Consider the following 19965-nt stretch of genomic DNA (forward strand, 5'->3'; position numbering starts at 1 on the left):
CATCTCCTTCTCTACCTTCTGGAATATTTAAGAGATGGAGGTTGTTTCTTTGTGAATTGTTCTCTAATAACTCGAGTATGTCTCGTAAAGCTATCTCATCCTTCTTAAGTTGAGCAATTTCAGATGTGGCAGCTCCTAGGTCCTCTCTTACTTCCTCCACCGAGCTTTATAAAGCCACAGTTCTGGAATTTAGAAGATCGACCTTTTTATCTAGAGAATCACAGAATTGCCGAATCTCTCCTTGATTTGCTTCGGAGACAGCAAAACCATTTTTGATATCTACAGATAGAGAGGAAAAAAGAGCCTCCATAGATGATACTGAGGGTCGTGCATTTACTTGCTCCACAGAGGTTTCATCTTCAATTTGCTCTTTGTCAGCTCCTGCTCTGACTTGATCTACTTTTTGCAGGTGTTCAGACTCCGATCTTGTCGATCCTATCGGAACTATTTCAGGGGGAGACTGCGACATATGGAGAGAGCTATCTAGAGCTTCCATTCTGTCTTGAATAGCTCGGGTGTCTTGAGTATGTGTTGGTCGGTTAATGCACTGTCTCAGATTCGCACCCCGCTCAGCTACGTTCAGCACCAAAGGCTGAACTTTAAAATAGGACCTTAGCGATGGTGGAATCCAAGGAGTGTTTTGTAGCGCTACCTAGCTTGGCTCTTCTACCTTTTACCTCACGATACTGGAGGGTAGGCAAGCTAGTAGCAGTCAGTTCAGTGGATTTGCCAATTGTTTCCTCCTCCTTCTGATTTTGATTTTTACTCACTCCCTGACTCTCTTTTAAGCTACACTTTGTTGGATTATCCGGCTGTTTTGCCTTCGTTGTCCTTCAGCCTCGCTTCTGGCCCTTTTTTCCTCCTATTATTTGGTGTGTTATTTGGGCGGCATTTTCTCTTGCACTAGAGACTGTAGGATTCTTTCTCCCTCTCTGTGTCTCTTGTTTTTGGCACGATATACGTGGTCGTATGAGGTCATTTCAAGTCTGTCCCCCTCTGCTGCCAAAATAGCACTTATTGTGCTCAGCGTCTCCCTTCCTGTCCTTCCTGCACCTGCTGTAATTGTTGCTGGGGCTTCTGTCCCTGCGGCGGCGAGACTATCTGTGGCAAAATCCTTCTCCTTCTGGAAGCGCCCACAGCCGTTTTAAGGAGCTCCACCGCGATGCTGTCGAAAGGCGCACTGTGCTGCCTCTTCCAGCGTCAACCCGGAGGAGACCGCAAGCCACTGCTTTGCGGCCCCTCCTCAGCTCCAGGGCTGCAGCAGACCAGCGCGGGAGATTCAAAAGCGCACCAACGCACATCCCGTTACACCAAACGATGAAAGGAAAATGTCAAAAAGGGGAAAGAAGGCAAAAAGAAAAAAACTGCATCTGCACAAAGAAGGGGAAGGAAATGAGGACACCGCGGGTTCTCAAATGTCGCCTACATCCAAGAATCAGGACGCGAGTATCTCCGGTAGCAAGCGGTCCGCTCAGCTAGCGGCCGCCATGTTCTCCCCACGCCGTTTATTAAATTTGTTAAAATGCATTGATTTGGTAATTAATTTTTTAACAATTAACTTAAATGTATTTATCTTTTAAACTATTTTATATGAATTAATTGAATGACACATTATTTCCCATGGCGTTTTATATTACATCCCTACCTCTATTCATTTCTATGGGAGGGTGTTGCTGTATTAATGCATGGCCATGTGTGGTGCTGGATGTGCAACTACTCCTTATCGGCAGCAGTAACAATACCCTTGTAGCGCACCTCTCAGCCATTAACCAGGGCACGTATAGTGCTGGGAATGACCCGGCATACGGAATGCACCGGAGGCTCCTGCCGGGCGGTAACTTTGAAGCTGCGCTCTACTCCAAACCGGGACGATACCCACTGACAGGGCCCACGCAACACTTAGTGCAGTTCTGGCATATTTTAGAACGTAAATTAGGATGGGCCGACACCCTCACGATGGCCACCCCCCTATGGGTCTCGGAGAGACTGGGCACGCTCGGTCGCACCAAAGGGTTCCGGAACTGGGACCTCATAGTCATCTCTCACGTCCGAGACCTGTGGGGCCCGAATGGGATGGTGCCCTTGCCTCGCTCCAGCACACCTACGAACTGGCACACTCGGAACACTTTAGATACCTACAGGTCAGACACTCCCTCCAGACCAACATTCCCGCGGGAACACAGCCCCCTGCCTCCTCACCGCTGGAGGATAGGCTCCTGGATGGCCACCTCCCTGAACATGCCATATCACTCACGTACAAAAAAATCATTAACAACTCCCCGGACCTACTGCTCCCCCTCAAAGGTAAATGGGAAGTCGACGGTCTAGAAATAGATGAGGAAGAATGGAGAATTGCACTTGCCTCCCCTAAGGAGGTTGCCATCTCGGCCAGACTCCGGCTCATTCAGCTAAAAAATTTACACCAAGCTTACCTCTCAGGGACTAGACTGCAACGAATGGGCTTTGTAGGCGGGGGTGCGGGGAGGTGGGGACCTACTTCGACATACTTTGGGAGTGTCCACTGTTGAATAACTACTGGGCCAGGTGATCCATTGTATGCAGGAAGTTTGGGGGGTGAAGCTCAGACTTGAAGTAAAAAGGGGCCTGTTCAATATATGGGAACCTACTGACCTGTCACCTAGTGGGAGGTGGTGGGCCACTTTAGAGTTTACAATCGCCAAGAGGAACATTGTTAGGCTGTGGGGGGCGGTTCGGCCTCCTAGACTCGGCCTGTGGAAAACTGATATGGACTGGTGCATGCTTCAGGAAAAGACGGTGTACGAGGCACGGGGGTGCCCGCGGAAATGGATACAAATATGGACCACCTGGAACGAATACAGAGGTAACATCTGTGAACCCCCCCAGACCGTCTCGATTGACGAACCACCTGTATTGTAAACGCTACGTGATGTACTGTTTAATGCCTCTATATCATGATTATTGTGTATGTATTGAAACCCCCTGCGCTCTAATGTGGATATTTTATGCCTTGACTGTGACGACCACCACCTATTTCTTTGTTGTCAATAAAAAGATGTAAAAAAAAAAAAAAACAATACCCTTGTAAATTTAGCTCCACTCCCTGTTTCAAGGGCTGGAGACATGTAAGTCTACACTTTTGAGTTACTTAGCACTTGGATTTTGTGAATAGCCCAATTTAATAAAGCTGCTCAAAAGTGTCAAAGTAAACTTACTACTAGGAAATGGATATATGTAGATTTTACCTTTTGTAACTGGGCCTCTCAATGTTCGACCAATATTTCTGTACTTTATAACTTATATAAATGGATTCTTACACAATAGAATAAACTGTTTTGGGGAATTAAAGATATGTTTTAGCAGTACATGGAAAAAACACATGAAGAAGTCAGCATGTGAATTTTGGTTTCTAGACAAATTGTCAGTTCACTCCTGATACCCTTTTACTAGTTGATTGTGACATGTCATTTAAAATGTGAACTCACCTTTGTTTATGTTGTAGATCCATAACAAATTTAGCATATTTTGCAAGGACGGAAGCAGCCTGTTGTACGCCTTTTCTTGTGGCACAAAACTACAATAGGGAGAAAAAAGGAAACATTAATTACTAAAGTTGGGTACTTCTCGAGTAATGGCGGTTTCAGATAATCAACTTTGGAAAGATTGTGTAAGGCTCTGAGAGGACCACAAATTGCTATTCAGGTTTAGACTTGTTAGAGATTTTGTGAAGAGAAAACCCTCATTTAGTTACACATGTCCCACACTCTGTTCAAGCTGTGAAGCTGGCTGGTGAACAATATAAATGATTTACCAGAGGCACCACTGGATATGGGTTGGGTGATACGAGCATGATGGGGGACATGGCCAATAAGTATTGCAGTTCTACTTCAGTTTTATTTCAACAATTGTAGGGTATACTTTTTGTAAAATGTTCTATGTAATTATTGTTTGCTTGTGTCCTCTTGTAAACAGGAATCAAAAAAGATCTAAGCCAAACTAAACAATCACTGCAGAAGAATCACACAAATAGTAATACATATACATTAAAATTGTCTCAAAATACACAATGTTTCTGGCAGTGGCATCATTAAACGGGAGCAGCTGATGCCCATGCCTCAGCTGTAGTTATGGTAAGATCAGAGCTTCCATTGAAAAGGCATTCATGTTTTCTTAGTAATCTTGTTACAGCCTGACGAACTTGCAGTGGTGGAATAAATCTGGCTGTCAGTGTGTCTGCGTAGGAACCTACGACCAAACATTGTGTGCTCTGAGAATTAATTTGCCTTGTTGATGAACCTGGAATTATCGATTATGTGTCGAAACCCCAAGAACAGCTTTTGGCGAAAGCACTCTATGAAAATATGATGCCATTTAGGAGCTTTATGAATTTTTCTAGGCTCATATATTTATACATGATGTCTACATTTCTGATGCATTAGTTTGTTGGCCATTCTTATGTCTATTGCCTTTGTTACTGTTCATACTATTGTGCTGTTTGTATGCAATCTCATTTATTTGCACTGTGATCAACCATTTCACAGAGCACTGTTGTGTTTTTTGTAGACCCTATGTATATAGTCCATAATTGGATACTTATTGTTTGCTACCTGTATGTATGTACAAAAAAAATTCGCTTACACAATAAGGTCTACAAATGTTATATAAGTATATTACCAACTGGATAGGATTCGTTACTATCTGCAAATTGGTGAATCTCTTCTAATGCTTAGTAACACCTAGAAGGACCTTGCTGTCTTTAAACATTACCTACCCTGTCCTTCTTGGGTTTATGGGTAGCTCCTGTGGCGATCGATAGGGGAATGCAACTTTTTTTAGCTACAACATGGGCAAAATTGGGAAATAAGCAGTACTGCCAACAGAGGAGTTGTAAGTCTGGTAGTGATGTTTTCAACAAAAAGAAAAGCTCTAGTGCTGATTATTTGATGGTTAGTGTGACCTTCACATCTACGATGTAAGGCATATTTTCCTGAAAGGTGTAGTGATAAGATTCTCTATACGAGTTTGGAAGGACTGCTACCGAGTTGGTGAGCAGGGGCAAAGCTTGGTTAGTAAAACTGGAGGGTTGTGAGCTTCAGATTTTCCAACAATCACGCTGGCATTTAATGTTAAAATTCATTATAAGCAGTGCTTAATTTGTGCCGGTGCTTTCAGGTGCTAAGCACCGGCACCTATTTCTCAGGGCCAGGTCTATTGAATTGAGAGCCATGGGTATGCTCCAGAGCCCGAGGAGTGTTGCAGGTGCCAACTTTTTCATGGTAAAGCTTCGTTCATTGTTTGAGGCTCCATCGGAGTAGGTCAGCTGCGGAGCAAGTAGTGAAGCAGTGAGGGGGGCTGTGGTCAGAGGCAGCTTCAAGGCTCTGCAGGAACAGGCAGGCCTCAGTGCAGATGGAACAGGCAGGCCTCGGCGCAAATCGACTTCTGGGGAACTCCTGAAAGTGTGAGGGCTGGTTGTTTGTCCCCATCCAAGCCCCCGGGCCCGGCCCCGAACGAATCTTCCGGAATAGAGAAGGAGCAGTTGAGTTCGATGAGGCCGTGGAGCAAGCAGAGGAAGTGGCAGAGGAAACCCTTGTGAATCCCCTAAAACCTCCTGGCAAGAGAGTGCTGGGTAAGAGGTCAGTGCAGTTCATGGTGAGAGTTTTAAGACAAGCAATGTTAGTACCAGAAATGGATACACCCTAAGAACTAAAAAACATCTGATGATCAGTTTTCTTTATAAAATAGAGTCCATGTTAAAATTATATACATTTTCAGTTTTCCCCAAGGTGCCACATTGACACTTCTTTTCTAACAAACGTGCAGATTGCTACTGGGGCCTATTTATGGTAGAAATATAAACGACCGTGATTAGCAGAGTCAAATGCCATATTTTGTATGCACATTAGGAAAACTTTTTGCAAAGAGGCAGGGATGGAGAAGAGTGCTGGGAGCTAGGGGAGAATGTTTACTTGAGCAAAAGGAGAAAAAAAAGTCCTCTTGCCAGATCTTTACTAACACAGAAGTAGTCTCTTCCAAGAGCCTGGTGTTCCCCCAAAAGATCTGTTTCTGAATATTTTAAAAGGAAAAAGGCGCACATAGGCGAGTCCAAGCCTAGCGTTTCTAACTGCCACCCCCAGTTGGTCCTTCAAGTCATGCTCCGAAGGGGCAGTTTGCCCTCAGGCCCCATGTGGTGCGCGGTCTGTCAGAGACAGTGCTTGGCGCTGGTGAGGCAAATGTTGTGTGCAGAGGACTCCAGGCTACCTTTCACTATCGCTTATACTATGTGCACAAGGAGGCAGTTCAGAGACCTGTGCTTCACAGAACAGTGCCATGAGTGCACGGCCAGTCATTCACGCTACAATGACGAGCATTATTAACATTGGCATTATTAACATGCCACCGTGGCCACCATAGGAACGTGCATCCCACAGAGAGCAGTGTTACACTCTAGAACAAACTCCACACAGGCACAGCCCCCTCCCCCCTCTCAATCACACTCTTAACTCCCAGGTCCCCTGACCCCTCTGCGGGGAGCTGGCTCGGAAGTATCATTCTGTTGTGACAGGGAGGGCTATATGTGTCTCAGTTTTATCAAAGGCACTAACAGAGTATTTATTTAGGATTTTACTTGCAGGTGCTGACATTATGATTACTTTTCTTGGTTTTGAATTAACCACAAGCCTAGTTTCCATTGATGCAGCAGGTGCAGTGGCACTGAGGCTCCTTCAGTTGGCCTACTGCTATTGTTTACAATCCAAACAGCAGCTAGGAGCGGGGTGTGGGTAGGTGTATTTTCTGCTTTGCACTAGGGCCCATGACACACAGGCCACACTATTGGAACAAAATGTTCTACAATCAAATCATGGCTTCCCATTCCAAAAAGATAGTACCTTGATCAAGCTACTCAACCTCCGTGCCCCACTTCTGTTTGCCATGGTCAGGATTCATACACTTTGCTCTCCTGCTGTACCATTTTGCACCAACATTTGCACTTCTGCCTGATATGCAAAAACAGCTTTTTACTGAATGATGTGTGAAAATTGAAGGTTGCAACGGTTAACATGTTCAAAAGATATTGATTACACAGTGAGCAATGTATCAAAATGTTAGTGGAAAACTCTATTGTATCAGTACCAAACTGCGTAATTTGGACACAAGAACAGAAGAATGACCAAACATGGCCGGAGAAAGAAAGTTAATCTCACAGAAGTTGATTTTTTTTAAACCTTACCAGCTATGTTCCTTTAAAAATGACAAAACAATGCATTGGCAAAAGAAAGTGAAAAGGACGGAGTACAGTTTGTGGGTATTAGGCAAAAACTAAGTTGACATTCTGGCCAATTCAATAAATAAACACTCAGGCGGGACTGAACACCAGGTTTGACACACAAAATCATAATCACTAGCTTTTTATAATCACTGAGACTGCAACTCAGCACTTTAAAAATAATTTTTAAACTGAATATAGAAGTTAATATTTCATCAATAAAAGCTTGGTGCCATTTATTGGCGCTAATATTTGCCAATTGTTAGGGTGTTTTAAGAAAGAAACAGCCTCCATCACTGTTGAAGACTCCTCGGCGGTAGGTTGGCGGTCACTTATCCATCAGACAATCTTCCCACACAACTCGACCTTCGGTTATACACAGCAGCAGGCACACCACAGCCTCCTTCCCATATATAATATTATGTTATGTTATATTGATTTGCATAGTGCACTAATCACTCAAGAGGGCATCCAGGCACTTGGACAGGTGTGTAGGTGTGAGGCCCCGAGGTGCTTATGTGAAGAGCCAGGGTTTCAGCTTCTTGCAGAAGTGAGGAGGCAGCTCTGATGTGTTGAGGGTAATGGTTCTGGGTGGAACTAATAAATGTAGTGGGTGGAGCAACTGGAGAAAAGGGCGGAACAGGGGGGAAGTGGGTGTGGCGTCCGAAAAAAATGTGAGCACCTCCACTTAATAGTTTACAAATTAAGCACTGATTATATGACAAGCAGGGCGCACAAGAAGGACTTAAGGGGCAATGGAAAGGGAGCCAAATGCAGATTGGTTGGGATACTAAGTGAAAGAAAATACAATATTTTGTAAATGTTTGAAACTTTCACAGTAGAGAATGCAAGAGGGTATGTGAGTTTTTGTTTCTGTTTATGTAGAAATTACGGGTGAAATCTTAGACACACCTCACAATACCCAACTAAAAGCACCTGTATCCATCTATTTACCAGAAAATATATTTGTTAGAGGGTTATAACAACCCAAACACCTCCCTGAAGCTACGCCCCTGCCGGTGAGGTAAAACTGCTGAGCGTTATTGGAACGCACTAGAATAGCTGTCATTGTGTCTGGAATGCAGATCTGCGCTGCACTGATACCATCACTAGAGTCTAATGCTTAGTTAGTTACTGGTAGAAAGAAGCATTGAGGCATGCTCCTACATCCTATGAGGGAGACTACACTGACATAGGGAAGGACCTCTTTGATGCACTATTATGTGACATATCAGAGTGATCATGGTCAGGAGGGTGAGAGTTCTCTACTGATGCAGTGCCATTACACCAAAGGCCTTCTCTACTTTAAGTATATCTTATCAGTCAGCGAATCTTGCAGAGCATTCTTAGCAGCCAGTAAGTTTCAAATCAAATCTGTTTGCTTTTAAGTATATTTGTATTGCTGAGAAGTCTTGCAGAGTTTTGGAGCAGGCAGTCTCGAGAATTCAATCGAAAATGAATCCCCATCTAGACTTACTAATATGACATGTTGGAAATAGTGTAACAACGAACAATATATTTCTACAATTTGAGGACGTTTGAGGAAAGTATAATCTTAAGATTTGCTGTTTTCAACAGAAAACATACATATAGAGGCCGATAACGATGTGGCTCGGAAGGCTCTGACGTAGGGTTAGGGCCTTTCTGAGCCCCATCTTAATGCGCTGGTTGAAGTCCTTTCCGACCGCATCATTTTGATTGAAGTGGTCAGAAAGGAATCCGACCAGTAATTCTGGCTGGTTTCCAATGGGCTTGGAGAGCCCGTCCGCCTGTCGGAATGAAGCAAGTAATCTCTAGGGGAGGTCTTTCTGCCCTTGAGATTACGATGACGGTTTCCAACATGGTTTCTATGCCGGTTTCTCCAACATGGTAACCATGCCAGAAAGCATCTTTGGGGGACCCCAGCAGGCCCCCCTTTTGGTGCACAGCCTCCAACTGAGGGGGCACCCCATGTTGATCCCTGTACCTTGTGGCTGACACCTTGAGGTTCCTGCCACGGGGTGCAGGGATGAATTGCACCTCCCATTTTAATATGGTTTACGGCATGAATGCATGCTCCCATAGTAATGCATGCTCCCATAGTAAAATATAGGAATTCGACAAACAGTGTTTGGTTGCATCCTAATGGGCGGTCGGGACAGCCAGCCCAGCATGAGGAAGTTTGTTTGAGAAGTTCCTGCCTTTATAAGGTTATGACCTACCCTCCATATATACTGAAAGCCACAACGCAGACATGACTCTTTCTCTCTTCCTCTCTCACTCTGGTGAATTTACTTTGCTTTGGAGCAAGTGGAAAAAAGTGTTTTTAAATTATGATTGCGTAGCAGCCCAAATTTGAGCACTGAAAGAAACTTTCTTCCAAGCAAAAAGAAACAGAAACGATGAACTCCCCTCCCTTTCCGCTTCCCAAGCAGATCAGCTCCATCACATTTTGTGTTGTTTAATCAAGGGTTTAACCCCTGTACATTCAAGGATATTATTTCCACCATTCCTGGGTATTAAGGGCTGAATCGTCTGTGTGTGAGAAATGTATGTTTTTCAACCAAAAGCTCATCTTTCTAAGCTTTTGTGAGACGATTATGATTGTGTCTGCATCTGCTGGTGACCCTCAACTCTCCAACTGTAAACGGCTCCACCACCATCTCATCAACCTCTCTCCCACCTCCGACCTCCCTCCCTTCCTGGGAACAGGTACATGAAAAGCCATGGATATGCAAGTGAGGTGACCATCTACTCCTCACCCCACACCTCTACCCTCACAACATTAGACCGACTGATCATAATAGACCATCAAGAGGCTACTACTGTTATGAGTTACTTAAAACTACATAATGCAATGCAAATATACCTAACTAGTTGTTGGCTTCTCTAAATAGCTTTGCGTCTCTGACAGGTACCATTTCGCTGCCAGAACATCAATGCCAATGTCATTCCATGTCACTTCCTTGTCAACTTTTGTAAGAGTTTTGGTCTTTCCCATTTTTAGGGTTGAGCCTAGACAGCGATTGCGCTTTCGCTTTGCGACCTGTTGTATATGCTATGTGGGGTTCAATTCCACCCCTTGCTTGCCATTGTTTTCCATTTGTCTATTTCAGTGTCCTTTAAAAATCCTTGCTTGCTAGTGGTCATTCCCACCTTTCTGTCCCTCCTTTTTCTCTTCTGTTTCTCCCACGGAGCAAGGACCAAATACTGTATCATTAAACTATGGTTCTTTATCAGTTATTTGGGGGACCATTTTTTTTGGTTTCCTGCTCTGCTACTGTTTGCCTGTTTTCAGCTTCAGCACTATTGCTGCTTACGATTTAATGTAGCATTCCTCCCCCCACCTCCTTCTAATGCCACTGCTGTGTCAGTGATACATCCAGCGCAGTGCCTCCTGCTCCGTTCCATGTAATTTTTTAGTCTATTTGCAATTTTGGATGTCAACCGTCAGTTGGGCTTGTTTTGGTAAGATATTAGTTTAGGTTTGGGCTTCCTTTTGAGGGGCATCGGGCTTGTTAGTAGCCTTCTTTCACAGTGATGAAATGCGAATTCATGTTCCATCACCGTAACTGCAGCCAGGTAGATTGGGGTGGTACTAAGCAGCAGGGGCCTCCTCCCGTAAAGCAGTCATGTTCTAATCATAGGCAAACAAGACATGACTCAGTTATTCTTTGTCGGTAATCACATATCACTTGCAGACTTTCACAACATGGAAGGAGGGGATACATCTGACAATATCCTACACAATAGGCAACAATCAATTAGGTATACATTATCAGCAGGAGCTATATTGTCTACCTCACAAAAGGAATCCTACATCAAATAAAGAAATAAACAAACACATGTCAGTACATACAACAGTTTCTGACCACAGGGTCATTTCAATCCAGTGTTGCCAGCATCTAGTGGAATGTTACAAACAAATGTCGGTGATGTACTACAATCACTTTGGCCTACAATGAGGAGATACATCAACAGCTACATCTAGTACATAGAGCCCGATTCACAGAACTAACGCAAGACAAAATCCTAAACTTACTACTTTTGGTATTCACAGAATGCGCTTACTACTTTTGGTATTCACAGAAGGGATTTACGACTACTAACTTTACTCCCGCACTTGTGCCGGAAATTCCGGCCCGGAGGCGGAGCTTCTGGGCTGGAGGCAGAGCTTCCGGCCCTGAGGCGGAGCTTCTGGCTCAGAGGCGGAGCTTCCGGCCAGTGGTGGAGATTTAGCCATGGCCGAAATCTCTAACTCTGGGCCGGAAGCTCCGCCTCCGGGCCGGATTTTCTGGCCCGAGTGCGGGAGTAAAGTTAGTAGTTGTAAATCCATTCTGTCAATACCAAAAGTAGTTAGTGCATTCTGTGAATATCAAAAGTAGTAAGTGCATTCTGTGAATACCAGCTGGAGATTTCGGCCATGGCTAAATCTCCACCATTGGCTGGAAGCTCCGCCTCTGAGCCGGAAGCTCCACCTCCGGGCCGGAAGCTCTGCCTCCAGCCCGGAAGCTCTGCCTCCGGGCCGCAATTTCCGGCCTGAGTGCGGGAGTAAAGTTAGCAGTTGTAAATCCATTCTGTGAAAACTAAAAGTAGTAAGCACATTCTGTGAATACCAAAAGTAGTAAGTTTAGGATTTTGTCTTAAGTCAATTCTGTGAATCGAGCCCATAGACAATGAGGAATTAGCCAAGGTGAAGGCAAGATAGCATGAATTGGGCACAAAACAACATTGTGTTGGATCAGATGGTGACACACATATTACATTAGGAAAATTGCACCACAAGGAACAAGTCCAATGGAAGCAGGTAACGTACATCCTATCTCTGGTACCAGCTTTTTACACCCAAACTCTATGACAGACTGTTGTTCAGACTGCTGGTCAGACTCATACGTCTGAACAGCATCATATACCTGCTAATGTCACATCTCGGAAATGTCCAAATGAAGATTTCATGGTGAAGATACCTAAAACAGACAAACACAGAAAGATTAGCTAAGAGAACATACATATGACACACATCACAATGTCAACTTCTAGAAAACACAGACCAAGACAACATTTATAGCTGAACTAAGCTACACCTACAAAACAAGCACCTTTCTCTAGATATTGCCAGACCTATATCTTCCTAGTATGTAGCAATAACATCTTCCTCATAACATCACTACAAGAGTTGCAAGAATAGTCAAATCGATCACATCTCACACCGTTCAGGAGAAGTTAGTTCTGAATGAGATCCTGACGCATGTCACCTCCTTCCTCTTCACCACTATCATCATCTTCATTTGGTATTCCAGGGTCCCCACCTGGTCGGTCCTTATAGTTTGCATCCTCTGCGTTGTAAGGGATTTTCCATTGCTGGGCAATGTTGTGGAGTATGCAGCAAGCCACGGTGATCTTACACACCTTCCCGGGTGAGTAGAGTAGGGCTCCCCTAGTCCAGTCCAGACTCTTTATTCGGGCTTTCAGGAGCCCAAAATCCTGCTCCAGTGGCTTCCATGTTCTTCCATGGGCCTCATTGAAGCCAGCTTCCTGGGCATTGTAGGATTCCTCAGTGGTGCCAACAACCATGGCTGGTTGGGATACGCTGAGTTTTCTAGATGGAAGACATACAGAAGGGCAACATTTTGTTACACACTTTCAGATCATACTACCCGACATTTCCCGCACAAAGTTAGGACAGATCATACTAACATACAAGTCAGGCCCTCTTCGGGAGTAGTTGTGACATCAGCTGGGATTTGGTGCTGTTCTGCAGTACGTAGGCATCATGGGCAGATCCTGGGAAACAGGCACAGACGTTTGAGATGTACAAATCCACTAGGCAGACAACTTGCATGTTGATAGAATGGTAGTGCTTCCTATTCTGGCCAACTTGCTCCCTGTCATGTGGTGGTACTAAGCCAATATGGGTGCCATCAATAGATACTATCACAAGTGGGGTGTGTCCAAATCCGTAGAAATCCACCTGCACAGTGGCTAAATCCTCACATCTGGGGAACTGGATGTAGCTGCCCACGTGTTTCAACATTGCTGTAAGCATATCTGTAAGGACTAGACCTGGGAGGAGCTTGCAGAGTTTTACTCCCCCGGAATTCTGTAAAGTCACCAAAAAACTCTGCAGAATTCCACAGAGTTGTGCGGGCGGGCAAAGTATTGCTTGGCCATCCATCTCTATGCACACTGCAGAGCTGGAGTTCATCACACCAGGGTAAAGCCAAGGAGTGCGCAGACGGCAGGCTGACCTCCGGGGGAAGGGCAGGCATGCTCACAGTTCAAAGGGAGTGTGAGCTGCGAGTGGACGAATAGCACAAGAAAACAGCAGCACGTCATGAGGACCGTGCCTTGACAGGCAGACAGCACTCACCCCAGCCGCAGTCGGTAGAGGAGTACCTGCCGGGCGGTGACGTGGGGAGGGGGAGGGGCAGGGTGGGATTTAGTAATGTATGGATAATGGAGGTTTGCAGGTAAGTAAACATTTAAATAAATCATCCCCAAATGCAATGCAGTGTGCGCAACGAAATTCATTTGATTTATTTAAATGTTTACTTACCTGCAAACCTCCATTATCCATACATTACTAACCCCCATCCTGCCCCTCCCCCTGCCCACGTCACCGCCCCGGCAGGTACTCCCCTACCGACCGCGGCTGCTCACCTCTGTTCCTGAAGATATGAGGGCATCCTGCCTGTACAATATGAATGCCTAGCACAGTTTTCTGGGTGTCCCTGCCACAGGAACTATGGTTGTGGCTGGGCTGTGGCGCCTAGTGCACTTTGGGATGCAGTCTGTAGTTCGCCACTGCCCACAGCCACCTTCAGGCAGGAAGCGGGGCGAGCAAGACACACGGTGCACCTGTGCTCGACTGCCACAGCACGCTGAGAGAAAAGCAAAGGAGGGCGGAACAGGTTCATCGGCAGAAAGAGAGGCAGAATACTGAAGAAGCATCGGTCTCAAAAGGAAAGGGCATGAGAAAATTTCCAGAGGGACACGACAATTGCAAACTTGGCCAGGACACTAGACGCCCCAGGAGTGGGAGAGGGCACAGACAGCGCTATATGCAAACTCAGATATAAGTGAAGTATGAATTATTATTATCACAGTCCTACTGGTAATATGGTTAAATGTAATACTGCTAAGTGCTTTTGTTACCTCCCCCATCACCACCCCGGGTGTAGGTCGCACTCTCAACTGTCTAGTATTTCTGTACTCTGAAATTTGCCCTTATTACTCGATGTATTGTTTTTTATTTCAGCATTTACGTAGCGCTTCCTACCACAGATTGGGTCACAAGGTGCTACGATTTGCATCGGGATCGGGTGTGTCCTTTTGTAGGTTGTAGAATGACCTATGTGGGAGGAGTCAGTGTGGTGGGTGTGGTTAGCCCTAAAGAAGGTGCAGAGATGTTTCTGTGTTTCCAGCACCAATGTTAGATGGGCAGATACGCAACAATAAGGGTCGAGTCTGCCGTGCAGGTAAGGTAAAAAAGACAGGACGGTAGAGAGCCGAGGCAGCCACTTTCACATTAGTCTGAATGTGGAATAATGCTGAGAGCGACGAAGCAACCCAGCCACATTATGAGTTTTCACTTAACCCTTAGAGTGGGCAGTAAACTCCGTCATGTAGCGGAATGCAGAGTTTATCTCTGAACTTCGTGCTCCAAGCGAAGCGCGGAGTAGCAATGACTCTGTGAACTTTGCGGACAGAGCTGAGTTGACCGCCTACCCTTAGTGAGGACCTGACTGAACAACGGTAAATTGAAATGAGCATGTGGACAAAAAATGCAAAACTGACATGAGTTTCACTAGTGGCGGTATTGATGTAGGGTTATTTAGGTAAGGCAGGAGGTCAGGCTCCAACTGATGACATTGCCTGGAAGGTACGGACCCTGGGGGTCTACAACCAGCATAGTGCCCACTGCAGAAAGAGGTGGAGGACCTGTGGTGCTGGACCCTGAAGATCACAGAGGTCAGCTGAGAAAGTCCTTCAAACATGAAAGGGGCGCAGGCTGGACCCTGACCCTGGTGATGGCCCACATACTGGCAGTGGCCTACCCAGACCTTGATGGGCACTTGAGAGTCCAACAGCACCGATGCCACTAGCAAAAGGCACAGACATACGCATGCATGCGTTCAGGAATATGGAGAGACTTACAACAGTGATATGTGAAGGATTGCTGCTTTATTTTTGGATAGGCCAAAAAGTAGTCGCTGCATAGTGAAGTTACAACACAAAACTAAGGTTTAAATATGCTGGCAGAAGGATTAGTGATTAAGCTAGTTTGTACGAGTCAGTGGAAAGGCACACTTGAAGTAAGCCATAGGAATGTTGGTGTGTTACTGAAATGGAAAGTGCAGTCTCTCGAGATGAAAAGAGTGCATTGTCTTGCAACTGAGTTATATCTCTACTTGTACATCTATTTTCATACATTATGCTTCTAAAGATAGATCTATAAAACACATGTATACATGTATTTGTTTTCTTTCATGTAGGATGTCACTAACAAATAATCAAAGTGGACTAATTACTAATCCCTCTGCCTGCATGTCTTAAACCTCACTTTTGTCTAGCACCTTTACTATTCAGCAACTACTAAGAGTGTTGGGACTAGCCAAATATACAGCATGAACCCTTTGCATGTCACTGTTGTAAGTGTCATCATATTCCTGAAAACATGCTTACCTGTGTTTGTTCCTTTTGTGTAATGTGTGGTAGCCTCCTCTAATCCTGGGGGAAGCTGGCCCGCACCTATTAAAAGAGCATTGATTAACGCAGGGCCCTCAATTTTATTCCAGGCCCTACTTTTATTTGACTCTTCAGTCCCGCCCTGTCCTGCCCGTGCACTGAACAAACCAACTCAAATTGCACAGTGGAGTGGTCAGTCCAGATAAGGGGCAGTACACCTAAAACATGGAGTTGTGGATGGTTTGAAAAAATTCCATCTAGGGTGTCCCCTGCTTCATGAGTTGGGGACTATCTCCCGTTGACTGAGATCTGCACTCTTCATGAGATCTAAAAGCGCCACTATGTCTTGATTCAGAGTGAACTTCTAGATGATAGTTGCAGTCACCCATGATGGTAAATGAGTCAGCACAGAGCCCCTCCTCCAGGAAATTACCAATAGATGTTAAGAAGTTGTTTTTGGGTCAGAGGGTCTATATAATAGAATACCCTTAAACATAGAGTGATTAGTAAGGTTAAAACTAAAAGATAGTGCCTCACAATCTGCATTTGATACTGTCTGAAAGCCCGTCTTCAAGGACTCATGGTAAATAATCGCTAGGCCCCCACCTCTCCTCCCTGTCCTCCCTGGCCTATTAAGGGTATAGCAGATACATCCAGGAGGCTTGGCCTTCACTATATCTGGCCCTGAAGCTTCATCAGTCCATGTTTCTGAAATGAAGGCCAGTTTGATATTTTCACTATGAATTTTTGCGATCTGTTCTCTAAGAACGAACTAAACCACTTTAGGACTGTACCCTCTAGGCCCATCCTTACTTTCAGGGGTTCTAGTTTTTTGGCATGGTTTACAGTATTGAATGCCGATGAGAGGTCAAGCAGGATAAGGAGACAGGTTTTGTTGCAGTTAAGGGCAAGTAGAACGTCGTACTCAATGTGCAGAATTGCTGTTTCAGTACTGTGGTTTGGTCTAAATCCTGATTGGAAGTCATTCAGCTGTTTGATTTCAGAGATGTGTTGGCTCTGTTATTGTTGTACACATTTTTTCAAGACTTTGGCTAGCATGGGAATGTTTGTTACTGGTCTAAAGTTGTTTAGGTCTGAGGGGTTCTCTGTCGGTTTTCTTAAGATTGGAATGACTTGCCCTGTTTTTAGGCAGTCCGGTAGTGAGCTTTGCGATAGCAAAGCATTAATAATCTTTGTTCATGAGGGAATGAGCAGATGGTTTATTGTAGACCAACAATTTGCAGGTAGAGGATCGTTGAAGTGATTGTTTGGTTTTATTATCAAAAATATCTTTGCAATATCTATGTCAACATAAGGTTTGAATTCTGACAACAAGGCATTATTTTTAGGCATTTCCAGAGGTGGTTGATATTGAGGCTTAGCTGGGGTGCTCTATTTGATCAAAGGGCTCTCCGCTGCCTTTTTGAGCTCCACCTCTATGGATTTGGCTTTGGTTGTAAAGAAGGAGGAGAATTCTTCACTGCTTATGCTTGATTTTGTAGCTTTTGGTGCAGATTTGGCCGTTTTGTTGGACTGATCTTTTAGCAGTTCGAAGAGTTTCCTCGGTCTGTTTTTTGCATTATCCAGTTCTTTTCTAAAGAAGTCTTTTTTGGAATTTAGAATGTTTTCATTGTAGGCATTTCTGGCCTGTCTTAGTTGGATTAAATGGGGTGAGGAGGTTAGTTGTCTCCATTTCTGCTCTATGAGTCTCAGTAATAGTCTTTCTTCGTTGAGGGGTCCGTTAAACCAGTGGCTTTTATATTTGTCGGGGACCCTTTTGAGTTTTAAAGGGGCTATGTCCTCTATTATGCTCGTCATCGTATTGTTGTTATATTCCGTGAGGTCACTGACGTATACCAGGATATTAGGAGGTTGCAGTTCTTCATCACAGCGCGCTGCAAGATTTTCCATATTGCGCCCTCTGGCGTCGCGAACCCATTTTCTGGGTTTTATTGATTGTGAGAGGTTTTTGTTTTTATGTGGGGTATTTAGAAGGTAATTATGTGATGGTCAGACCAGTCACAAGGTATGATCTCAATTTTATTGACATCTTTTTCTTTAGAGAAGATCCAGTCTAAGGTACAGCCTTTAGAATGGGTTGGTAGATTACATTCTTGAACCAGCAATTGATCTTCAAGGAAGTCTCCTAGGAAAATATCATTGGAATGGGGAGTAGAGTTTGCTGTGATGATTTCTATCAGCTGGTCTATGAACATGGTGTTTTTGCCTGGCGGGTGGTAAAATGTGTGAAGTTTGCAACTTTGATTGTCTAAGGATCCTAAGGACAAACAGAGGTATTCACATGACTCTAGGGGGTCTGATTGTACTTTCGTAATGGAAATGTCAGATCTATATATACAGGCAATGCCTCCGCCCTTTTTTGTTTAGCTTGTTTAGTCTTACAATGCTGGTCTAATAGATCAAGATGATTCAGAAAAGGGGGTGGTCTAATAGATCAAGGCATGGGGAGGATGAATCAGATAGCCTTGATTCTGTTAGGATAGTTACGTCGATTTCCTGGTTTAAGATGAGGTTGGCTATGTCTGCGGCATGTTTCTTTACTGATCGACAGTTGAGTAGTAGACACAGAATAGGTATCTGTGGTTTGATCATTAACGAGTCGTGCTTTTTGGGAATTAAGATCAAATTTTTTAGGCTGTTGAAGTTAGGCATTTTATCGCTAGTCTTTTCAATTCTGGTTGGGTTAATTGGGACTTACTGAATTATATGTTTCTTCTAACTTAGTGGGAGGATTGGGGGATAATTCATATGATAGCAAAAGGGTTTGTATCTCATTGTCTGTCAGATATCTGAGTTGATTGCGAGGACGGTATAGTCTGTTTCTCGATGATATTGGGATAGTCTTTAGTTTATCATGGGTTTCGTGAGCTGATTTCTGTAGGAGCTCCAGTTTTGATAGAAAGTTTTCTGATAAGAGTAGTAAGTTCTTCATATCTCTGACAGCGAATCGCATGGCTTTGTAGGTCTTGCTCGATTGAGAGCTGAGATTTTCAGACTCCATACCGGGAAGAGGAGAGCTAAGATTTTCAAACTCCATTTCAGGATGAGAAGAGAAGGTGTCTCTGGGGGAATAGGGCTTCTGTTAGGCTTTTCTGTGCAGATTTTCTTATATCTTGCTGTTATATCACTGTTCTTAGTACCGGTCATATGAGTACAACTCCAATATTCCTGTTCAGTGACTATTGACTGTATCCTAATGACTTTTTCCAATAAAGGGTTAGGTTTGGTGTTGGGTCTTGATTCAGAGCAATGGTCTATGTGGTTAGTAGGGGATAATGTTGATTTAGATAGATGTGGGCTATTACTATTAGCTTTGGGGCTTCTGGATTCCAGTTACGACTGCTGAGGTACTTTAGCAGTGATGTTTTCTATCTTGGCAGATTGATTCCTGTGTGGGGAGATGGCTTGCAAGTTGTTATGTGGTAGGTTTCTTGAAGGAGGGCTGTTAAGAACGTGTTCTTTTAAGGTTGAAAAATATTCGTCTAAGAGGTCCAGATCTTTGTTGGAGGCTTGTGTGAGAATCGTGATTTTTTTGTAGCATGTTATATTCAGTGTAGCTCTTAGTTTTCGAGAGGGAGGTATTACCATCTTAGTTTCCCATTTCCTGTACCCTAAGCACGTTATTTAGGGTGTTGTGGGATTTAGCCATTTTAGTAGTGAAGAATTTTAGGTTGTTAATAATGGCGCCTTTTTATGTTGAAGGAAAGGTCTGGGATGAGGTTTCTGGGGGTTTTCTAAGTAGGTTGTGTTTAAATGATTTGATGGCATTTTTAGAGTGATTAGGGGGTAAGAGATTGTATAGGAATTCCTTCCTTCACATTTCAGATAGGTCCCTGTCATGATTATGAGTAAAGAATTCAGTCCTTATTGTTATTGTAACCTCACTTGCTCTGTCTACCTCACTTGCTATGTCTATCTGTAGAAGTATAAACATACCTCTGCAAAGTTGGATTGGTAAAACGGACACTCGGGCAATATACAATGTGCCGGAATGTAAGTTACAACAGTGTGCCACTTTTTTGTGCAGCATAGAA

The 19965-nt window shown here is 44.2% G+C and overlaps 1 protein-coding gene across 9 annotated transcripts in view; it reads right to left on the bottom strand.

Annotated features, from left to right (window-relative positions):
• The window catches only part of HFM1 (helicase for meiosis 1), a 4349684-nt gene that overhangs the window by 2215488 nt on the left and 2114231 nt on the right, over positions 1-19965 (bottom strand). For all 9 annotated transcript variants that reach the window (XM_078646278.1, XM_078646275.1, XM_078646244.1 and 6 more), the window contains one exon: positions 3465-3553. In XM_078646278.1, coding sequence (XP_078502404.1) covers positions 3465-3553 — 89 coding nt within the window. The remainder of the gene's footprint in view (positions 1-3464; positions 3554-19965) is intronic.

This window comes from Lissotriton helveticus, chromosome 1_1 (assembly GCF_964261635.1).
Source record: "Lissotriton helveticus chromosome 1_1, aLisHel1.1, whole genome shotgun sequence".
Classification (NCBI taxonomy): Eukaryota; Metazoa; Chordata; class Amphibia; order Caudata; family Salamandridae; genus Lissotriton; species Lissotriton helveticus.